Raw genomic sequence first — 24,680 nt, 5'->3', positions numbered from 1 at the left:
ACAGCGTTCCTACCTTAACCTGACTCTTTAACCCATTAAATATTACTTCTCTTTTGTGTAAGCATACTTATGTCCACAGGAGTAGGCTCAAAATCATGATACACATTTGTCTTATACAAAATCCTCATTTTGGTGTCACAATAGCAGGTCACATTTATTTTATAGAAAACAGTCTACATTTTCTGCTTCAAAAGCATATGAGTAAATGTCCTTTTTTGTTTTCATCCCATCTTCTGACTAAGGCCAGCATCACTGTCCTGCAAGTGTCTTGTTTTATCCATTTGGCTATCTTGCTCTGCCTCTCCTTGAGTCCATACCCTCATAATCGCAAAGTCTGTCCAATCCAGTTGCGGACAGATGTTATCCTGGTGTAAACTCCTGGGAAGTAAGGTCTTGCACAACCATAACCCCAGCTGGTTATTCCAGCTAGAAACCAACGACCGGATGGCTCTCTGCATGCTAAAGGTCCTCCTGCATCACCCTGAAAAGACATATCTAAACATTAGAATGTGAACACTGCAGAAGTACATGTCAATACTTTTGTACACATGTGTTAGAAAAATAACACTTCTGCTAAATTCTGCTTTGAGGTAGTGATAACGATGCTTTTACATTTATAAATCAGAGTATCTTGACATGAAAAAAAGTGGTGGATGTGTTTGAGGGGGATGGGGGTTCAGAGTAACAATAAAAGTGGTCAGAGAATGTCAACGTCACTGAATAATACGTTTCAAGTATTAATTTAACCCTTAAAAAAAACTGGAATGGAGAAGCCCCTAGGCTTAAATTGTCATGCAAAGAATTAAAAAGGATTTAAAGTACAGTAATAATTGCTAAAGGATCATCAATAAATTGTAGTGAAAGACATCTTGGAACTAGTGTTTGTACAGGTTGAGTATACCATATCCAAATATTCCGAAATACGGAATATTCCGAAATACGGACTTTTTTTGCGTGAGTGAGATAGTGAAACCTTTGTTTTTTGATGGCTCAATGTACACAAACTTTGTTTAAGACACAAAGTTATTAAAAATATTGTATTAAATGTTCTTCAGGCTGTGTGTATAAGGTGTATATGAAACATAAATGAATTGTGTGAATGTAGACACACTTTGTTTAATGCACAAAGTTATAAAAAAATATTGGCTAAAATTACCTTCAGGCTGTGTGTATAAGGTGTATATGAAACATAAATGCATTCTGTGCTTAGATTTAGGTCCCATCACCATGATATCTCATTATGGTATGCAATTATTCCAAAATACGGAAAAATCCCATATCCAAAATACCTCTGGTCCCAAGCATTTTGGATAAGGGAGACTCAACCTGTAGTTTGTGTAAACTGAAGCTCCTGAGTTTCAATTCCTGACCATGGGGTCCATTCAGTCTCACATGTAATGTCACTGCAGGCTGATTCTGCTCACAGCTTTGGAAGTGCGAGGGGAGTATGTTTATTGTAACTGGCTGAAAAATGCTGTTGGCACTCCACATAGGGATTCAGACTTCGATCACTGCAGTGATCCAATCTAAATTAGGCCCAATGTTCTCTAGACCTACCTCCTAGATCATTTATGAAAATGTTGAACGGAGGCACACCACTTAGTACTTCAGTCCATTCTGAAAAAGTTCTATTTACCACCACTCGCTCCTCCCTTTTATCCAACCAATTTCTAACACAAGTTCTCTTAATTTGTAGATAAGCCTCATGTGCGGTACTGTATCAAAAGCTTTAGCAAAGTCTTAAAAAAAATTTTACACCCACTTCTTTACCCTTATCTAGGTTTGCACTAACTTTTTTTTTTTTATAAAAGCCTATTAAATTAGTTAGGCATGATCTATCCTTCACAAACCCATGTTGGTTCCTATTAATAACTGTATTGGCTTCAAGGAATTCCTGTATTCTATCCTTTAAATACCTTCCAGTACTTTCCCCACTATAGATGTAAGACATACTGGTCTATAATTACCCGGTTTTAATATCCTTTCTTAAATATCGGCACTACTTCCGTTATACGCCAGTCTTTGGGAACCATGCTTGATGTAAGTGAGTCATTGAAATTCAAATACAGGGGTCTTGCTAATTCAGAGTGCAGCTCCATGAGAACCCTTGGGTGAATTCTGTCCGGACCATGTGATTTATTAATCTCATCAAAAGGGAATTATCCTTTCGAAAACAGCATTTTTATTGCTCATCATGCATCACTCCTAACAGCACTGCAAGGTCTCTTAGGTAATGACAGAGCAGCAAAGTTACTTTGTACCTAAAGTACATACATTTTACAACATACAATAGTCAGTGGCAACATGTTATAAGTGAATTGAGGCAGTTTATGTAATTAAATCTTTACTAACAATTTGGATTGCTGCTGTGAGTGCACATAAAACGTTATATTAAATGCACAGAGATACTGTAAGAAGAATAATACTTACAGAACAGCTATCAACACCTCCCTGCATGAAGCCAGCACAAAGCATTCGTGGACTGATCTGAATGGGGTAGAATTTCTTACAGGTCTGATCCCCAATAATGGTAACAGAGGCCTTTTGTAGCTGTCTTGACATCGAGCCTGGGAGGTACACAAGCAAGGGTTAATATAAGACTTGCAGACTGGGTTATCTATAAGAAGTGCATAAAGCCAAGTGAAGGGTCCAATACCGCAAGAGTTCGGCCGCCGAACTCGAACTTAATTACATTCCGTCCATGAAGTCTGCATGAAACAGCAAATGAAGTACAGAGCAATATATAAGTGCCTAACTGGCCTAATCCATTATTAGTGATTCCCCTTCCACACCGCACAAATAACCCGGTTTCGACCTGCTATATTGCCAGGTCGACAAGGGTCGCTGTGCGGTGTGAAAGGGGCCATGGACGAATTCCCGGGTCGCCTGACCTGGTAATTCAACATGGGTTATAAGAAGGGTAATTACCGGGTAAGGCGCAGTGTGAACTGGTTACCCGGGCAGATGCGACCTGGTACCTGTTCACTGCATAGGGAGAGGTGGCACTTCCTCTGCACCCATCCCCTGATGCCGGCTCAGCCCCCGGATGGCAACCCGACCTGGCATATTGCCGGGTTGGGATTGTGGTGTGTAGGGCCCAAGGCCGGGTCTCGCCCAAGAAGGACCCGTTTCCAATTCCCGGGTGGGACCCGGCATTGCGATCTGAAAGCGTTATGAGTGATGGCTGGCTACAAGAAACAGAAAGGAAGAATGCAGAAGACATTAGAATAGAGCAGTAATGCACAAAAATAAGGAACCTAGGAATCAAACAGTTCATTTTAAATTCCTCAATGAGCCCATCATGGCTTTGTAAATCCATTTCAGTTCATGAAAGGCTTAATACAGTCTGTCATGAAAGATGTAATTGTCTTATTTAGATCCATCAAATGTTTAGCAACCAGAAAATTCTGAAGATAAGATCTTCGTATAGTTCAGTGCTTCTCCAATTCAGTCCGAGGGACACACTAATAGTGCATGTTTCCATATGTTTTTGCTGGAACACAGGTGTATTCATTACCGACTGACACATTTTCAAAGAGCCATAGGTGATTCATTATTTCATTTGGGATTCTAAGAGGAGACCTAGAACACATTCACTGTTAAGCTAGGTACACACTGTCTCTTTTGATCAGGACGACAATTAGGATGATTATTTGCCTAGAGGAAGGTCCCAATATCTGTGCTATACACTTAATTTTTATTTGTTTTTTTTAAATGGGAAAAATTGGGTTTACCCAGACGCTACCAGATTTTTACACCTGGACATATTATTGAGAATGCACACACACTGGTCGATATCGGATGATTGAGGACGAGGTTTTCGGTCTTGACCAACCATTGTAGGTACGTGTTTGTCGGCAAGATTTGTCAAAGTTATAGGCAAAATAATTGTTCATACACACTATGCAATAAATGAGGCCGAATACCCGTTTATTGTCAAATTGTCCTAATAATTGTATAGTGCATACATAGCTTTAGTGTCTCCCGAGGACTGGATTTTAGTGATGGTATAGTTTAGTATTTGAGATTTCTTAGTTGATTTTCTCTGTTCTGCAAATCTTTAACCATGCCTGGTGTTTTGCCAACAGGAATTAGTACCCCTAATATAAGATACAGATGAAAAATTTACCGTCATCAGTTCAGTCTATACTGAAACCCGGCATATTCATTGTTTGTACGTGGCTGGATAGAGGATGCACCTGTCAGTATGAAAGTGTGATTGGCACATCTTGAACAATGATAAACTCTGGACTAGTTTTTAATTAAATTTGGTAGTTAAGATGATTTGTACACTCGCATCTACCAGGTTTCAAAAACTGGGTACACACTAGATGATATATCGTGATCAGATCGACATATCATGCACATAATTTAGTGTGTACAGACTATTGCGCGCTCCCGTGGGCCGTTCATTGCGTCTTCTGATCTGCATGCACCTGGCTGTAGCCACTGAATGATATAGTGCACGATCGTGCTCTATATTGTTCAGTGTGTACGTCCGACCTAAGTATTATGTCGGTCATGCCGTCGGCTACGCCCTGGTAACGTCTAATGTGTAGCCAGCTTAAAATTAGGACCTGCCAGTATGAAAAAGCTGGTTGTTCCTTCATTTCAATGGAATGTATTGATTCTGTTGTAAGTGATACCAATATTGCTAAATTATGTGCTTTTTATGTTAAGCTTGAGACAGTTGTAACTGCAAGAGAAAAGACAAAACTTTTTTTTTTTGGAGCACTCTTTAAGTTAACAAATATATAGATCACAAATTAAAGAAGAAAAATTATTTGGTTAAAACTTAGCCTAGGTACACACTATACAGTTATCTGTCAGATAAGATTTAGCTCAGGCATGTCCAACCTGCGGCCCTCCAGCTGTTGTGAAACTACATATCCCAGCTTGCCCTGACACCGTTTTGCTGTCAGAGAATGCTAAAGCTGTGTCAGGGCATGCTGGGATGGGTAGTTTCTCAACAGCGGGAGGGCCCCAGGTTGGACAGGCCTTATTTAGCTGGTTGAAATGAAAATCTGGTAATGGATGAGAGCAAATGGCAATTGACCATTTGTTCCCCAAAACTACAAAATGGACAAAAACAGTCGTTTATCCAAGTTGGTTAAATTTGTGTTTAACCAACTTGTATGAACGACAGGTTTTGTTAGTTTTCCAGTGTTTGGGAGCAAATGGTAGATTGTCATTTGCTCTCATCCATTACCAGATTTCATTCCAACCAGCTAGATCTGGCAGATAATTGTAGTGTGTATCTTTATTAAGTCACTGATAAAATAATACTTCTTTCACACCGCACAAATAAACCGGTATCGACCCGCCATATAGCCGGGTCGACATGGGTCAGCGTGCGGTGTGAAAACGCCATAGCTGAAATCCTGGGTCACCTGACCCGGCAATTCAACCCGGGAATAAAGCCGTGTTATTCTCGGGTTGAATACAGGGTCAATGGCAGCATAAACGGGCTCCTGGGTTGATGTGACCTGGGAGCCGTTCACTACAACAGGGAGGGCGGCGCAGCGATGATCTCATCTCCCAGCTCCGCCTTCACCCCCACTGCCGGCTCCGCCCCCCGCTGCTATGGCAACCTGCCCAGCATATTGCCAGGTCGGGGAAGCCAGCAGCAGCGTCCAAGGCCGGATCCCACCCGGGAAGGACCCGTTTCCAATTCCCGGGTGGGATCCGGCATTGGCAGTGTGAAAGGGGTATAAGTTATTTAAATGACTTTCTTATATGATGAACATAAATCAATGAGAATAATTTTAATAATAAAAATCTTAATTGCCTATTAACAAATAAAGGTGGTGCTTTTATAGGATTCCTTTTTTTGTATAATAGATGGAATCCAAATGTTCACTGTGTCTGTGAGATGCTAACTAATTCAATATCTGAAGAAAAAGGATAAATGATAATGGCCAGGAGGTGGGCCAAAGTTGATAGATCAAAGATTATGTTCTCCTATATAAAAAGTCTACAGTACCTACTATTCCCAGGTGGTCTCCCACCCAAGCACTGACCAGGCCTATTCCTGCTTAGCTTCCGAGATCGGACAAGATCGGCCATATTCAAGAGAACATTTAGTCATTTTAGGACCATCCACCGTGTTTTCCAGATGAGAGAGTGTTGGAGAAAGGTGGAGGGAATAGAAAAGAGGCTATTGGGAATATGTCATCACTTCTACTCGTGGTTTTGTAGAAATATTGAACCACAGATGAGTTGGGCTTTGTTACCAAAGCCCGACTGAATTGAAAAAAGTAAAGACACTTCTCCTGTCTGTTGTGATGGGTTATGGTCAATTAGTGGAAGCACTGTACCTAGATCAAATTTCCATCATCCAGATGAGAGTGTTAAATAAGCCATAGTAATCAGATTTTGGATAGTGGTTTAGAAGCATAAATGTAACCTTATGCAGGTAAAAATTGTCTAATGTTCTAGTGAATGGTAAGGTATGGAGTCAAGGTAAATAATATGAGGTACAAAGGGTAACAATTTAGTTTTTATCGAATAGTGTTTGCCAGACAGAAAAATATGGCAGTGAGTGATGGTATAACTTTATGTTAGTAAGTAGAAGTCACACCGATATGTGCTGCACTAATTTATATACCTGTGATGTACAGTATATATAATAGAGTTTGACCAGCAACGTGTGCTAGACTAATGGGCCCTACACACTGGCCGATATCAGTGAAAGATATGATCGATCGCGTTCATTAATGAACGAGTACCATTCATATCTTTCAGGGTGTAGGCACCAGTGATGAACGATACGCGGCCCCGCGCTCGTTCATCCCTGGTGCCGGCCCGTTTAAACATGCAGGCCAATATGGACAATCTCGTCCATATTAGCATGCAGTGCTATTGAGCCGGGTGACAAGGGGGGGGGGGGGGGGGGGGGAGAGAAACTTTACTCCCCCGCCACCGGGTCGCCGGTCTGCCGTATCGGCCATCGGGCAGCTCGGGGACGGGTCGCTATGTGTGTAGGGCCCTTTAGAAAGAAACAAGGCAGCAAGTATTTTTCACTGATCTGCTGAAATCGCGCAGTTTATGTGCTGCACAGATTTTATATTACCTTAACTAGTGATATGCATCATGAGCTCAAGGCTGGCTCATAAGAAACATAAATGGTTTGAATACCAATTTGTAAGGAGTGTGCTAAAATCACACAGGTATATGCTGCACAGATTTATATGCTAACTTTGCTTAAGATATGCACAGTGAGCTCAAGGCTGGTTTATAGAAAAATATAAAAGGTTTAAATACCAAACAAAAAGCATAGATGATCTAAGGGAATCAGTATGATTTACAGACTGGCGGGATGCCGGCTCTCCATATCCCGACAGCGGCATCCCACCCGCCAGAATGTAGACAGAGGTGCGAGTGCAAAGAGTCCCCTTGCGGGCTCGGTGGCTTGCTGCATTCACCGCAGGATTTATTCCCACTCTAAGGGTGTCATGGACACCCACAAGTGGGAGTAGTCCTGTTTTGCTGGGATTGCGGCTGGCGGGATTCCGGCATCCGTATCCTGACCGCCAGTTCCAACAGCTGGCAAATTGAATGCCTTCCGATCTAAGTACCCAAGTAGTGTACTGAAGTAGCAGAAATATATGCTGCACAAAGTTATATGCTACTGTAACTTAGCTTATGATATGCACAATGAGCTCAAGGCTGGCTCATAGAGAAACATAAATGGTTTAAATATCAGCTTGCAAGCAATATATCATAGAGTTTTGTTGGCTGTGAGCTCATTGTGCATATCATAAGCTAAGTTACAGTAGCATATAACTTTGTGCAGCATATATTTCTGCTACTTCAGTACACTACTTGGGTACTTAGATCGGAAGGCATTCAGTTTGCCAGCTGTTGGAACTGGCGGTCAGGATACGGATGCCGGAATCCCGCCAGCCGCAATCCCAGCAAAACAGGACTACTCCCACTTGTGGGTGTCCAGTAATATTGAATGCAAAATTCAACCCTTAGAGTGGCTCACAAAAATAAAGTGTAGTGTATATATAAGCACATAAATGTGTGCCAGACACGAGAGTATGATAAAAAGTGCAAAAAAACTCCTTAACTAATGAGCCAAAGTGGTATGGGTAAGAGTGACAGGCTGCTGTAGTGCTAAATATACCACTCCTGCAGTCCATTGTAGACGGCAGCTACTTCCTCTATAGTTTTTCATGTAGTCCAGTCTGTGCACAGTGAGTGTGCGCCCACCTGTCCGGAAGGAGCGGTGCCGCACTGACATCACCCGATGAAGTCACTCGCTCGACTTGCGTTTGAATATAAGAAGGAGTTGATGTCCTATCAAAAGTAAGTGAGTTTTGATAGACATAAAAGAGCTCCTATCAGGAACCGCTATGCTTAAAACCTATGTTGTTCAATGCTAAATAGGGGTTTTATGTATAAAGAGTAACTTTTGGCTTGAGAAAAAGGAATATCAATGCTGCATAAAGAATATATAATCTATAAAATTATATATACTTATATAAATATATATATCTATAGATAAATGTACAAATATAAATAAATGATTAAATATGTAAGTATAATAAATAGTGAATAATGGATATATTTTATATGATGATATTAATAAAAAAGCGCCATTGAAGTCTAGTGAAAAAGGTTGTATATCAAAGGGTCGACCAGTCAGAAGCTCAACATGCACAAGGCTGACATGGTCAAATGGATTTTTTTGTTGGATTTTTTTTTTTTACGGCTACTGTGGATTCTACATGGTATGTGTGAGTGTGCAAGGTGTCTATTAATGTTCTACTGTCTTAATTTTTATATTTATTTTACATGGGGACTATATATACTAGTGAGCCCTTCAGTACCCCGCATGCTGGTACTTGTGGTTCTCCAAGCACCAGCATGCACGGAAGGCTTGCTGGGACCCATAGTCCCACCTCTAAAAGACCATATTCTTACTTTTACAACTTAATTGCTATCAGCTCGGCACCCACAGCCCAAGAGGGCAGGGGATAGCCCCGGGCTTCAGCCATGGTCTTGGGTGCCTAGAGGGGGGCTTTATTTGGGGAACTTTCCCAGGGAACCCTGGCCAGGAGGGACTATTTGGGGAGGGGGGTGGGGGGGTTTAATGTTACAGCCAAGGGACCAATGTAAGCATGTCGCCTGGCTGCAGCGTTACCTCCATGGCTAGTGGAGGCTGGTGCTGGTTTTAAAAATATGGGGGACATCTACATGTTCCCCCTGCCCCCCCCCCCCCCTCCTTCCCATATATTCAGAATCAGGACCGGTCCAAGAGCCTTGTGCTGGTACAATAAATACTGTGGAACCCTACACATTTTTCTCCTGTTTTCTTTGAACCAGGGCTGGATATACTTTATGTGGCATGCATGCGTACTTTGTAATAACAAGGAGTTTATATACAGAGAAACTAATCTACTCGCATACAATATTAGCCTCAGACTCACAAATTCACAGGCTATTACATTTGCTTAGTTGTGGGACAAGCTCACATCTTCAAATGTGTGAGAAGGTGCGAGTTTGTCACGCACTAAAACTCTGACCCTATTACATTTGGTCCTATATAGCTAAACTACAATTGTGTTACACAAGCCCAGAAATATAAATAGCTGACACTGTTGCAGCTAATTCAGGCAGTTTGTATACTCACAAAATAAGATCTATGCACAAAGAAAATGTATCACTATTTTAAACACTATATGGTTTTTAATATAGACTGATGTTATCAGGGTTCTCCCTGAAACACGTTTACATGGAAATGATAAATATACATTATTCCTCATAGTACAATTGTTTGCCAGCTTGCGTGAGTTATGTCCATAAATTTTCCTCACCAGATAACAAAAAGTTATGAGTGTTGTCCCAGATTCAGTCAGAAAAAAAATGCCAGCATCAGATCCAACCCTGTTTGACCTAGCAGAATAGGTACTACTCTACTTCCTTATCTTCTTCCTTTGATATTTTTTTCCCCTAAATCTTTTTGTTTTATGTGCAAAATGTAATAAAGTGTATTTAAAAGAGACTAAAGAAAAGAAATCTGAAGCTGCATAATGAAGATCTTCCCCTTTCTACCTCGTGTCTCCAAGTTGAAAATGGATGGGTGTTCCTCCATTTGCAACAATGACGGAACTGATAATCAAAACTGACAGTTGTTAATTGGACATCCTTGCTACTGTCTACCTATTCTGCAGCACTGTGTAACAGGAGTGAGTATAAGTTACACAGAAAGTATCTGTCCATGAAAAAGTTACACAACTGGTCATTATAGACATTCCAGATTTAGGGAGGAAATGATGATGGAAGGTGTTGAGGCAAACTTGTCTAACATTAAAGCATAATGCACTTATCATCGGTCATTTTGCCAAAACAATATGCAAAATCAAAATTTGAGCCTTTAAATGTCATCGTCTGTGGCACAACTGAACAGATGACCACCATTGTACCATGTCCTGGCAGCTTATCCAAATAAATCCGTACAGGTTGTTTTTCCATGTGTGTTGCAGAATTGGTAATCAAGGGGGTTATTCAGAGTTGTTAGCAAACCAAAAAAGTTAGCAATATGGCAAAACTATGTTGCACTGCAGGGGGGGTGGATATAACGTGCAGAGAGAGTTAGATTTGGGTGGGTTATATTGTTTCTGTGCAGGGTAAATACTGGCTGCTTCATTTTTACACTGCAATTTAGATTTCAATTTGAACACACCCCACCCAAATCTAACTCTGTCTCTGCACATGTTATATCTGCCCCACCTGCAGTGCACATGGTTTTGCCCAACTGTTAACTTTTTTGGTTTGCTAACAACTCAGCAGTCATAAACTAGTGCCTACAGAAAGTGACATACTAAATCACCATTACCTGCAAAAACAGATCCATGGATTGTACATTCTATCCGTAAGTGGACCAGGCAAGGCAGCCAACATAAGTAACAATGGGCAGGGTAGACAATACATGGAGATGTTATGGATAAGCCGAGACTCAAAGGGAAAATCAGGGACTCCCCTAATTCATGTGAGGCCCAGAGTATAAACTGAACTTGTCTATGACTCACTGCCTATGCGCATTAGTGTTTGGGGTGTGTGTCAGCCTACAACTGTGATCCCATATGCACAAAACATGGCACCAGTGTCTTAATTCCCGAGCCCATTCTACACAACTCTAGAGCTCTCATGCAGTCAATTATCGAAGCATTTGCAACCCCCATTCCATAACTATACACAGTTGCTTGGATCTGTGAAGCCACCGGTGGGCGCCTCAGTAGAAGTCTGCGTCATTTGCAGATTTTTGCACGTCCACTGCGTACAGGATCATAGCTGTGAATGCATTCGCGTACAACTCTGAATCAAGCTCATTCTTAAAACAGATTGAGTACAGCATAACCAAATAAAGATGAAAATGAAACCATTAATTTGACAATATGTAAAGAGAAAATCAGCAATATCAGAGCATAACTATGTAGTATCGTTGCTTTTATGTGAAAATAAAAAATAAAGGCAACAACAAGAGGAAGGGAGAGAATAAATATGCAGGATAAGTTTATTCACAGGTTAGCTAATGTGGCACACCAGGGCACAAAGTAAGAGGTTAACCGGGGTCAGCGCAATCAAAACTGTGGTCAGAGAAGTAATGAGAGCGCTGATCTTCCTCCAGTAGGGAAGCCAGTTGGGGCAAGAGCACTGGGTATGAAAATAAGTACCAATTTGGTCACAGTGCCTCCAACAGAGGCAGGGGAGTTTCTAGAGAGGAGGAAGCCCATGTGCAGGCTCCGTCTGGACCCCTCCTCTCTAGCCGGCACCGCAGAGCGCTGTCCCAGAGTCTAGGGCCCATGCACAGATCTCCGGGAAAATGGAGCCGCAACATTTTCCCAGTGATTTCTGCAGCGCTGATGCTGTGCCGCGGGACTCTGGAAGGTAAGTATTAAACATAATGGGTGTGTGGTGTGGGCCCCCCTGAAACCCGGGGGCTCGCGTGCACCGCACACACTGTACCCATTATAGATACGCCAGTGAAAAAGCTGGGGTAAAAGCTGGGTACAGTCTGTGGAGCCTGTCCGGAACCAGATAAACTTTGAAACTATTTTCCTTGCTAATAATTTTATATAGCGCTCTTTCTTCTAAAGGACTCGAGGCACTTTTGGCAACACTAATGGAGCATTTAGAGACACTAGACCAAATAATGTACAACATCTCCGTTCCTAAAGACTGTTCTAGATCAGACTTCCAGGCAAGATCATGGGCAAGTAGTGGGGATGGGGATTCCAATATGAGAATAGAATGATAAAGAAAGGAAATACAACCCCTATAATTGGGGTGTAACATATAATAATATCATAAGAGCACGGCTGCCTGGGGGAGTATGAGTGTAACAAGTGCAGATATTGATACATATTGCATTCTGGATGTGGTGTTTGGTTTGTAAATCAGGGCCGGTGCTAGGGTGTTCGGCGCCCCCCTGCAAACTATAAATTTGCGCCTTCCCATACTTTACAAATGGACACTGCACATAATGCCCCCTGTAGTAGTGATGCTTGCACATGTAACGCCCCCTGTATCAGTGACACTTTCACAAGCAATGCCCCCTGTACCAGTGACGCTTACACACGTAACACCCCCTGTAATAGTGACACTTACACATGTAACACCCCCTATATCAGTGACGCTTGCACACGTAACGCCCCCTGTACCAGTGACGCTTGCACACGTAGTGCCCCCTGTACCAGTGACACTTGTCTTGCACACGTAACGCCCCCTGTACCAGTGAGGCTTGCACACGTAACACTCCCTGTACCAGTGACGCTTGCATATGTAACGCCCCCTGTACCAGTGATGCTTGCACACGTAGTACCAGTGACACTTGCACAAGTAACTTCTCCTGTACCAGTGACGCTTTCATACGTAATGCCCCCTGTACCAGTGAGGCTTACACACGTAGTACCAGTGACACACACGTAACGCCCCCTGTACCAGTGACGCTTGCACACGTAACGCCCCCTGTACCAGTGACGATTGCACACGTAACGCCCCCTGTACCAGTGAGGCTTGCACACGTAATGCCCCCTGTACCAGTGACGCTTGCACACGTAACGCCCCCTGTACCAGTGACGCTTGCATATGTAACGCCCCCTGTACCAGTGATGCTTGCACACGTAACGCCCCCTGTACCAGTGCCGCTTACACAAATTATGCCGCAGTCACACTTACACACACACAGATATACACACCACATACACATACGCATACGTACTGTACATACATTATACACAGTCACACATATATACAGTATATACATACACACACACACGCACACACACACACACACACACACACGCACACTTTCATTCACTCACTAGGGTAAATTTACTAAGATTCGTATTTTCCCGTTTGAGGTCAAAGTTCAATCACGAATGACATCGAAAGTGTAAATATGCAACTTTTTGAATTAATTACGACTAATTTACTAAGCTGCCGTATTCTGCATTTTCGGGTTTTCCGATGTCGATGTCATTCGTTTTTTTTGGCAGTGTTTTACGTGAGTGACTTGTAAAACACTGCCGACTTTAATACAATGAATCTCGGCCGGATCTGAGAGATCCGTGCTGGGCTTCATTGTGCACCTTGTTAAAAAAAAAAAAATATGTTTAAATGTTAAAAAAAAATTGCGTGGGGTCCCCCCTCCTAAGCCAAACCAGCCTCGGGCTCTTTGAGCCGATCCTGGTTGCAGAAATATGGGGAAAAAATGGACAGGGGTTCCCCCATATTTAAACAACCAGCATCGGGCTCTGCGCCTGGTCCTGGTTCCAAAAATACGGGGGACAAAAAGCGTAGGGGTCCCCCGTATTTCAGAAACCAGCACCGGGCTCCACTAGCTGGACAGATAATGCCACAGCCGGGGGTCACTTTTATACAGTGCCTTGCGGCCGTGGCATCAAATATCCAACTAGTCACCCCTGGCCGGGGTACCATGGGGGAGTGGGGACCCCTTCAATCAAGGGGTCCCCCCCCCAGCCACCCAAGGGCCAGGGGTGAAGCCCGAGGCTGTCCCCCCCATCCAATGGGCTGCGGATGGGAGGCTGATAGCCTTTGTTGAAAGTGAATGATATTGTTTTTAGTAGCAGTACTACAAGGCCCAGCAAGCCTCCCTCGCAAGCTGGTACTTGGAGAACCACAAGTACCAGCATGCGGCGGAAAAATGGGCCCGCTGGTACCTGTAGTACTACTACTAAAAAAATACCCCAATAAAGACAACACACACACCTTGAAAGTATAACTTTAATACATCCATCCACACCTCCATATACACATACTTACCTTATGTTCCCACGCAGGTCGGTCCTCTTCTCCAGTAGAATCCATGGTGTACCTGTTGAAAAAATTATACTCACATAATCCAGTGTTTTAGGCTCCTCTGTAAATCCTTTTGTAAACCACGTACTTGTAAAAATAAAAAAACGGATACCCGACCTCGCACTGAAAGGGGACCCATGTTTTCACATGGGTCCCCTTTCCCCGAATGCCTGGAACCCCCTCTGACTTAAGTCCAAGAAGGTTCCATCAGCCAATCAGGGAGCGCCACGTTTGGCACCCTCCTGATCGGCTGTGTGCTCCTGTACTGTATGACAGGCGGCACACGGCAGTGTTACAATGTAGCGCCTATGCGCTCCATTGTAACCAATGGTGGGAACTTTCAGGTCAGCGGTGAGGTCACTTTCGGTCAACCGCTGACCTGAAAGTTCCCACCATTGGTTACAATGGAGCGCATAGGCGCTACATTGTAACACTGCCGTGTGCCGCCTGTCATACAGTACAGGAGCACACAGCCGATCAGGAGGGTGCCACAACGTGGCGCTCCCTGATTGGCTGAAGAAACCCACTTAGACATCAGTCAGAGGGGGTTTCTGGCATTCGGGGAAAGGGGTCCCATGTGAAAACATGGGTCCCCTTTCAGTTCGTGGTCGGGTGTCCCGTTTTTTTATTTTTACAAGTACGTGGATTACAAATGGATTATCCGAGGAGCCCTCTACACTGGATTTGGTGAGTAGTATTATTTCAACAGGTACACCATGGATTCTACTGGAGAAGAGGACCGACCCTCGTGTGAACATAAGGTAAGTATGTGTATATGGTGGTGTGTATGTATGCATTAAAGTTATACTTTCAAGGTGTGTGTGTAATGTCTTTATTGGGGTATTTTTTTAGTAGTAGTACTACAGGTACCAGCGGGCCCGTTTTTCCTCCGCATGCTGGTACTTGTGGTTCTCCAAGTACCAGCTTGCGGGGGAGGCTTGCTAGGACTTGTAGTACTGCTACTAAAAACAATATTCATTACTTTCAACAAAGGCTATCAGCCTCCCATCCGCTGCCCATTGGATGGGGGGGACAGCCTCGGGCTTCACCCCTGGCCCTTGGGTGGCTGGGGGGGGACCCCTTGATTGAAGGGGTCCCCACTCCCCCAGGGTACCCCGGCCAGGGGTGACTAGTTGGATATTTGATGCCACGGCCGCAAGGCACTGTATAAAAGTGACCCCCGACTGTGGCATTATCTGTCCAGCTAGTGGAGCCCGGTGCTGGTTTCAAAAATACGGGGGACCCCTACGCTTTTTGTCCCCCGTATTTTTGAAACCAGGACCAGGCGCAGAGCCCGGTGCTGGTTGCTTAAATATGGGGGAACCCCTGTCAATTTTTTTCCCATATTTTTGCAACCAGGGCCGGCTCAAAGAGCCAGAGGGGTTTAGGAGGGGGGACCCCACGCATTTAAAAAAAAAAAAAATTATTACATTTCCCACCCCTTCCCACTGAAATACATGCACGGATCTCATGGATCCGTGCATGCCTATACAAACACGGGATAAAAAAGCAGGTCTGGTTTTTTTTAGCACTTTTTCACGATTTGTATTTCATCACGGCAGTGTTTGGCTATTGTCGGCAGTGTTTGTGTTTTGCACTTTTTAGTAAATTCCCGATTTCTACCAAATTGCAGGCGTATTTGACCGAGGGTGTATTGATTCGTGATTTTTTCCTAGGACTTCCAAAATATTACGAATGCCCTCATCACTGCCGTGATTTTTGCTTAGTAAATTACCGAGATGACACTTTGAAGAAAAAACGGCATCTCGGTCAAAATCGGGACCTTAGTAAATATACCCCACTGTCTTTCCAGACACTTACCTAAGGAAGTCTGGCTGGCCGGACCTGTATCAGCTCATCCTCCTGCTGCAGCCTGGACCCATGTAGCCCCGCCCCTTGTTCCTATGTAGCTCCACCCTCTTTTAGGTCCGTGCACTGCCACAAGGGAGGGGAGGGGGAGAGGAGGCTTTGTGCTGCCGGCGCCGCTGTCTGTCATAGAGTGTGACAGGCGCAGCAGCCGGCAGCAGCAGCGGGGACAGGACAGCGCAGCATAGGAATGCAGAGCAGGAAGAGCGCCTCTCCTTCCTGGCGCCTCCCTGCACTGCATCCCTTTGCTGAGCGGCTAGCGCCGGGCCTGCTGATAAATGTATTTGAAACAAATTAGTCTGTCCCAGGAGGAGAAAGTCAGTATGACTGTTGAAATCCTGGTTGTTATAGAAGGCCCATAGGAGAGTTTGTGCCAGGGCAAGTAAGGGGTATACAGTCTCTTCACATTAGGTGGAGAATGCCAGCGATCATCTGGCTAAGACGGGCGGTGTTAAAATATCTGGTAAGCTTCGGCATACCCAGACCACCTATCAAGGAAGTTCTCAGGAGGGGGTCTCTATGAATATGGTTTCTTGTTAACCCAAATAAACTTACAGCATAAAAGTTGGAGCAAGTGAATTGTCTGGAGGAGAACAGCCACTGGGAAGGTCTGAAACACTTATAAAGTATATGTGGATGAATGGTCATCTGAAAAGTGTTGATGCGTCGAACCCAGGATATATATGGGCCAATTAATCATATTCAGTTAAATTTGCTTAATCAGGAGGCAATTAGATGGTATGATCTGGTCAAAATAATCCCTAAATATTGCAGGAAGCGTGTGCCACTGAAAGGTAAAATTTAATTTCAGAGCCTTTGCATTGGCTTTTGGAGGTGTAGGGAGATGGCTTCATATTTATTGCTATTGATTTTATATCCGGATAAATTGCAAAAGCTATATTATTCATGAAAAAGTATGGGGTGGGATATGCGGGGGTCGGTTAAAGAAAGGAGAATGTTATCTGGCCACATTATGGGGGTAATTCAGACCTGATCGCTAGGCTGCGTTTCCTCACAACCTGCGATCAGGTCTGAACTGCGCATGCGTATGCACCGCAATGCACAGGCGCAACGGACCGCAGTAATGGGGATCGGTGCATAGCGACGGGATAGTGCGAAAAAAGTGATCGCACGGGCGATCGCAAGGTGACTGACAGGAAGAGGGCGTTTGTGGGTGGCAACTGACTGTTTTCAGGTAGTGTCTGGAAAAACGCAGGCGTGTCCAAGCGTTGGAAGGGAGGGTGTCTGACGTCAGTTCTGGTCCCGCACAGGCTGAAGTGATCGCAGCGACTGAGTAAGTCCTGGGCTGCGCAGGGACTGCACAAAATCAGTTTGTGCAGCTCAGCTACACATGCGTTCACACACTTGCACAGCTGAAATTCCTTCCCCCTGTAGGCGGCGACTATCTGATCGCAGGGCTGCAAAAATCGCTGCCCAGCGATCAGGTCTGAATTAGGTCCTATACTCTCTAGTGCACCCCTATTACTGGTCAGTAATTGAGGCCGAACAATGCAACATGGAGGAGATATATCATTTAAAATAAAGTTCTTTAAAGTATCCATTGAAAGAGTCTGGGGTCCTGCAAACGGGATGTGGTTATTACAATCCCATATGGTCGAGATACCGTTGCTGAAATCCCGACACACAACGGAATGCTGTCGAGACAGCGAGCCGTGTAAATACTACGCTGGGGATGGGGGTTAGGTTTAGGATGGGGGAATTAGCGGTAAGGTGCGGGAGGGTTATGTTTAGGGTGGTGGGAGGGGGTGTTAAGATTAGGCTGTGGCGTGGGGGGAGGGGGGGAGGGTTAGGGTTAGTCACCAAAAAAGGAGGGGTATGGTTGGGAGAGGGTTAGACCACTTACCACCCCTTGTCAGGATTTCCACTGTCGGAATGCCACTGTCAGGGATTATTTTAGGTGGCATACATAACAAGACCAGCATCACCATATTCAAAGCCATATTGGTTATCTTAAGAAAACATTTTTTTTAGATGGTTCTTGACCATTTTAGATGACTGGACCATCAAGTCCCAATTGTGCTTTACCAACACGGCATAGGAAAGCCATATACCATGCCTGCGCTGCTTCAAGAGTTCCTGGTCATCTGCTTTTGAGAAATAATTTAATTTTATATGTGTGGCTAGATATGTTAACCTATGTGTTATTTGCTGCCTCCCACAATATGATCAGTCAAGTCGCCATTGAGAAAAAACAAACTTCTGTGCACCTGACATAAGGGGGAATTCAATTACCCCTGAAAAATTTCCAGGTGAAAAAAAAAGGCATTTACAGCGATTTTTGGCCGATGGTGCTTTCAATTGTAGCCCATGTTCTTTTTCCAGAAAAATTACTAGTTTTTGTAGGATCTGGAATAAGTTTCTGGACCTGTCAGGATTCTGCTGGTCGGGATTCCTGTGTCGGTATTTCGACTGTCGGGATCCCGTCCAGCGGGATTTCGTACTGATCCCCCGAAAACACATCCCCATTAAGTGTTGTTGTTGGCAGCACTTTGGGGCTAATTGGATAGCCCTTGCGGGATCAATCAGCCGTAGTTAATTGCCGCAGCTAATTTAATTCCCCCCTTAGTATTGGTAATTGAGGAATAGTGACACAGAAAGGGGCTATTTGGCATAATTTAGCTATGGGAGGTACCCCATGGCATGGGGTGTAATGGAAGCCGTTAACAGCAAAATGTCCGATGTTTGTGGCTATTGCTGCCAACATTGGGCATTTTGCAAAGTCGGCTAATGCATTAGCAGCCACAAAGTGGCTTTTTCGGATGATTTCGGCTCTAAAGTAGAGAGCCCGATAAAAGTTAGATCCAGTTGTTGTGGCCGTGTTAAGTATACAACTCGACCAATGTAACGGAGTCCGATATTGCAAGTTGGACACAAAACAGCTCTAAAACTCTCAAAGAATTATTGCACATTTTGCACAAAAAAATGTGTCTGATACACAAATGGATATATTGGGATGCACAAGCAGCTTATGCTGATTCAAATTATGGGGGTAATTCCAAGTTGATCGCAGCAGGAAATTTTTTAGCAGTTGGGCAAAACCATGTGCACTGCAGGGGGGGGGGGCAGATATAACATTTGCAGAGAGAGTTAGATTTGGGTGGGTTATTTTGTTTCTGTGCAGGGTAAATACTGGCTGCTTTATTTTTACATTGCAATTTAGATTGCAGATTGAACTCACCACACCCAAATCTATCTCTCTCTGCACATGTTATATCTACCCCTCCTGCAGTGCACATGGGCCCTCATTCCGAGTTGTTCGCTCGCAAGCTGCTTTTAGCAGCTTTGCACACGCTAAGCCGCCGCCTACTGGGAGTGAATCTTAGCTTATCAAAATTGCGAACGAGAGATTAGCAAAATTGCGAATAGACACTTCTTAGCAGTTTCTGAATAGCTCCACACTTACTCGGCAACTGCGATCAGTTCAGTCAGTTTCGTTCCTGGTTTGACGTCACAAACACACCCAGCGTTCGCCCAGACACTCCCCCGTTTCTCCAGCCACTCCTGCGTTTTTCCCAGAAACGGCAGCGTTTTTTCACACACTCCCATAAAACGGTCAGTTTCTGCCCAGAAACACCCACTTCCTGTCAATCACACTCCGATCACCAGAACGAAGAAAAAACCTCGTAATGCCGTGAGTAAAATACTTAGCTGCATAGCAAATTTACTTGGCGCAGTTGCACTGCGGACATTGCGCATGCGCATTAGCGACTAATCGCTCCGTTGCGGGAAAAAATGAGCGAACAACTCGGAATGACCCCCCTGGTTTTGCCCAACTGCTAAAAAATTTCCTGCTGCGATCAACTTGGAATTACCCCCTATATGTGGCGTGGCTATATTCAGTGTGTAATTGTGACAGTATCAGCATACCAAATTATGTTATCGTGTTTGGCTCCAATACCCTGCAGCATAACATTTTGTATATAGATACTGTTGCTATTACACACAGAATATAGCTATGCTGCGTATCATTTTAAACAGCAGGAGCTGCTTGTGTCGTCATATTCACATAGTTTTGCTTCTAAAACGAAGTGCTGCAAATAGGACGCACAAGCAGCTCCTGCTGTTTAAAATGATATGCAGCCAGGGCCGGATTGGCCACTGACTTTACCGGGGAGAATACCGGTGGGCCGATGGGTGTGTGGGGCCGACTGTCTTACATGGCCCCGCCCCCCTGCGCTTCACCCACTGATACTGTGCTCAGTAATCAGTATGACGCGGCCACTGGCCGCTATGAGAGCAGGCTCCGCCCCACCACACCCAGGTGACCCGGCTTACACAGTGTATGGGGGCCGCGGCCGTCAGCCGATGGGAGAACAGGCTCGGCCCCCACCACCCCAGCTGACAGGAAGAGGAGGTCCGCGCGCCGAACATCGTTGGCGCAGACCTCAGGGGAAAGGAAAGAGACAGTGCGGCCACGGTGTTCAGCAGGAGAGGTGAGTAGCATAAGTCTACTCTGACCTCGTTCTGCTCTGTGCTCCTGGACCACCACTTTGATGTACCGCTGGCCTGTCTACAGGGAGGGAAGACTTGAGAAATGGGTCATTGAGTCTGTCCTGATTGCTCCAAGCAGACAGATCTCCATGTGGTTGATTCTATATCGGAGTGGGAGAAGGGACCTTCTGACGTACCTAGGGGAGGAGACCCGTCACCAGGGGGAGGAGCTACGGCCAAACAAGGTACCCGAAAAGTACCCTCGCGGGCTCGCTTCGCTCGCCACGCTTCGGGCACGGTGGCTCGCTCCGCTTGCCACCTAATTACTAAAGGTAATAGTTGGTGGCGTGGATACTAGAGCAACTGTCCCGCTGGCGTAGCTCCTCACCCTTGTGTCGTGGCTCCTCCCCCTGACGGAAAAGGTCCCTTAGGCCACATGGATCTAGCCTCAACCATCTCCATGTACCACTGGCACTGCAGCTTGCAGGACATTTTTTTGTAGACTGACATGCTGCCTGCAGAGCTGCAGTACCAGTGGTACATAGAGATCTGTCTGGGTATATAAATGGAGATCTGATTGGGGGGAGAGGGGGGGACAAGTGAATAATAGGGACAGACAACCAGAGGTGTATCTAGAGTGGGGCGAGCAGGGTGCTTGCCCTTGGTGCCATGACAGGTCTGACACAGGAGGGTGCAGCCGGCCAGGTCAGTGTACCCTGTGCAGCGTCTTTCAATAGTGTTTACTGAATGAAGAGCTCTACCAGCCTCCCACTGCTCCGCCTCCGATCTGTAGGAGTAGTCGGGGAGTGTGGAACTGGGTAGCCACACCCGATGTCATTGCCGGGCCAATAGGAGTATGTAAGGGCGGGGATGGGGAAGTAGCCTATGGAGCATCACAGGTGGGTGGGATGTCCAGATCCTGGAGGCTCTGCACCATTTGTGTGTATTTTTTTATTTTTTTTTAAACATTTCTGCCATATCAGCAGTTTGTGCCGCCACGGGTCCCGGCGGGAGGGAGGGAAGGCAGCAGTCCTGCAGGTGTGACATCTACACAAGTGTGGGTGAGTGACCTCGGCCGGGGATGTTTGCTGATTTGACGTGCAGAAGCAGCAGCCGCCATGTCACACCACACAGCACACTGCCCTTTTCTCTCCTCACTTATGGCTCCACCTCCTCACACTGCTGAGAATGTCAGCTGCCGCAGGTTCCGACTCCCGCTCCTCCACGGCATCCCCCATGCATGGCTGCACTGACTGGGAGACTTCAGCAGAGCGGAACTGTAATTCCTTAAGGGCCCTACACACTGGCAGATAAAATGCACGATATGAACGTTCTCATTCATTAATAAATGAGAACTCATTCATATCGTGCAGTGTGGAGGCACCAACGATTAACGATGCGCGGCCCCGTGCTCGTTAATCGTTGGTGTCCCGTCGCTTATGTATGCAGGCCAATATGGACGAGATTGTCCATATTAGCATGCAGTGCTATGGAGCCGGGTGAAGGGGGGAATGAAGAAACTTCACTCCACCCGTCAACGCCCCCGGGTCGCCCGTCGGGCAGCTCGGCGGCGGATCGGTATGTGTGTAGGGCCCATTACTGCAAGTTGGTAATGTTACATTGTACCTACTGTCTCTCTCTGACCCTGCCCTCTCTCTCTCTATGTCCCTACTGTCTCTGACCCTGCTCTCTCTCTCTCTCTCTGACCCTGCCCTATCTCTCTGTCCCTACTGTCTCTGACCCTGCTCTCTCTCTCTCTGACCCTGCCCTCTCTCTCTGTCCCTACTGTCTCTGACCCTGCTCTCTCTCTCTATCTCTCTGACCCTGCTCTCTCTGTCCCTACTGTCTCTGACTCTGCTCTCTTTCTCTCTGTCCCTGCTGTCTTTCTCTGACCCTGCTCTCTTTGTCGCTCTCTCTGACCCTGCTGTCTCTCTCTGACCCTGCTTTCTCTCTCCGTCCCTGCTGTCTCTCTCACTCTGTGTCCCTGCTGTCTCTTTCGCTCTGTGTCCCTGCTGTCTCTTTCGCTCTGTCCCTGCTGTCTCTAACTGACCCTGATGTCTCTCTCTTTATGCCTGATGTCTCTCTCTCTCTGCTGTCTCTGTCTGACCCTGCTGTCTCTCTCTATGCCTGATCTCTCTCTCTGTCCCTACTGTCTCTCTCTCTCTCTGTCCCTGTCTGCCACTCTATATCCCTGCTATCTCTCTGTCCCTGCGGTCTCTCTCTGTCCCCACTGCCTCTCTCAGTCTGTCCCTGTCTCTCTCTCTGTCCCCACCAAAGACGTAAGTGGGGGTGGGGCGAGCAGCTCTTCCTCCCAATGTCTTTTAATGAATTAAATCCGCCCCTTGTGATGACATCACCCGCGTGCTAAGCTGTGTCAGGGGAAGAAGAACTTTGGTGGAGCTGCATACCCACAGAATGGAGGTCACCACACAGTCTGGCGAGTGCTGACAGCTGCCTGTTCCTGGCGGAGGAGAGCGATCCAGTCACAGAAGCCTTAGATTTCAGGTGAGTATATTTTTTATCCGGCTTTTTTAATGTATTGTTTCTCTGCTCTTCCTCTTCCACCCATGTCCTCTGCTCTGTTCCTGGTCATCCCATAGCCTGTCATGACACTCCCACTAACCCCACGCACAGCCTGTCACCCCATATCCACTACACCCCCTTCTTGCTCACACCTGTCGCCCCACTCCCATTGACCCCAATCACAGCCTGTCACCCCATTCCCGCTACCCCCACTCACAGCCTGTCACTCCACACCCGCTACCCCCCTTATCACTCACAGCCTCTCGCCCTGTACCCACTGTCACCACTAATAGCTGCCTCTCTCTCTGTCCCTACTGCATGTCCCTCCTGCATTTGTCCTTACTTTATGTTACTGCTGCCTCTGTGTCCCTACATCCCTGCTGCTTCTGTCAATACTTCCCTGCGGCCTCTCTCTCTCCCTACGTCCCTGCTGCCTCTCTCTCTGTCCATATGTCCCTGCTGCCTCTCTGTCCATACATCCCTGCTGCCTCTCTCTGTCCATACATCCCTGCTGCCTCTCTTTCTGTCCCTACGTCCCTCTCTTTCTGTCACTACGTCCCTGCTCCCTCTGTCCCTACATCCCTGCTCCCTCTTTCTCTCTGTCCCTGCTGCTGCTCTTTCTCTGTCTCTACGTTCCTGCTTACTCTCTATCTGTCCCTACATCACTGCTGCCTCTCTCTGTCCTTACGTCCCTGCTGCCTCTCTCTCTGTTCCTAACGTCCCTGCTGTCTCTCTCTCTCTGTCCCTACGTCCCTGTTTCCTCTCTTTATCTGTCTTTACGTCACTGGTGCCTCTGTCCCTGCTGCCTCTCTCTGTCCTTACGTCCCTGCTGCCTTTGTTCCTACTGTATGTTACTGCTACCTCTCTCTGTCCCTGACGCTACTCTGTATCCCTGCTGCTATGTCACTGCTGTCACTCTCTTTGTCTGTTTCCCTGCTGTCACTTTTTCTGTCGCTATGCCGCTGCTGTCACTCTCTCCGTTTCTGAGTCCCTGCTGACACTCTGTCTCCCTGCTAGCACTTTTTGTGTCTTGGTACCTGCTGCCACTCTCTCCTTTATCTGGGTCCCTGCTGCCACTCTCTGTGTTGTGATCTCTGGTGCCACACTCTCTCTCACTCTGGGTCCCTGCTGTCACACCCTGTCTCTGTGTCCCTTCAAACACTGGAGCTGGATGCTGCCAGTGTGGGAGCAGGAGCAGCTTGTTGGTTGGATCCCGCGACGCAGGGTCATCATAATGTCAAGATGCACAGTGATAACGTTTGTCTGATGAAGGGTCCAAATGTGTGGCATACAGTAATGTGTATTTGTGCCCTAATGTGTGGCATAATGTGTGTATGGGATACTACTACCGTGTGGCATGATGTGTATAATGAGTACTACTGCTGTGTGGCGTAACGTGTAAATGGGGTACTACTATGTGGTATAACATGTACATTTACATCCCTGGCTTAAATAGTAAAAAAAAAAATAAGTTTTTTTTTTTACATTTTTTTTGTATTCCATTGTAT

At 45.7% G+C, this 24,680-nt stretch overlaps 1 protein-coding gene across 3 annotated transcripts in view; it reads right to left on the bottom strand.

Moving 5' to 3' along the window:
• Positions 1–127: 127 nt before the first annotated feature.
• TMPRSS9 (transmembrane serine protease 9) overlaps positions 128–24,680 on the bottom strand; it is a 316,106-nt gene continuing 291,553 nt past the window's right edge. For all 3 annotated transcript variants that reach the window (XM_063920081.1, XM_063920080.1, XM_063920082.1), the window contains 2 exons: positions 2,431–2,567; positions 128–481 (listed from right to left, as the gene is read on the bottom strand). In XM_063920081.1, coding sequence (XP_063776151.1) covers positions 320–481; positions 2,431–2,567 — 299 coding nt within the window. In that variant the 3' untranslated portion in view covers positions 128–319. The remainder of the gene's footprint in view (positions 482–2,430; positions 2,568–24,680) is intronic.

The sequence above is a fragment of the Pseudophryne corroboree genome, chromosome 1 (assembly GCF_028390025.1).
Source record: "Pseudophryne corroboree isolate aPseCor3 chromosome 1, aPseCor3.hap2, whole genome shotgun sequence".
NCBI lineage: Eukaryota > Metazoa > Chordata > Amphibia > Anura > Myobatrachidae > Pseudophryne > Pseudophryne corroboree.
The sequence above is the reverse complement of the archived record's forward strand: the minus strand, read 5'-3'. Positions and strand labels throughout refer to the sequence as shown.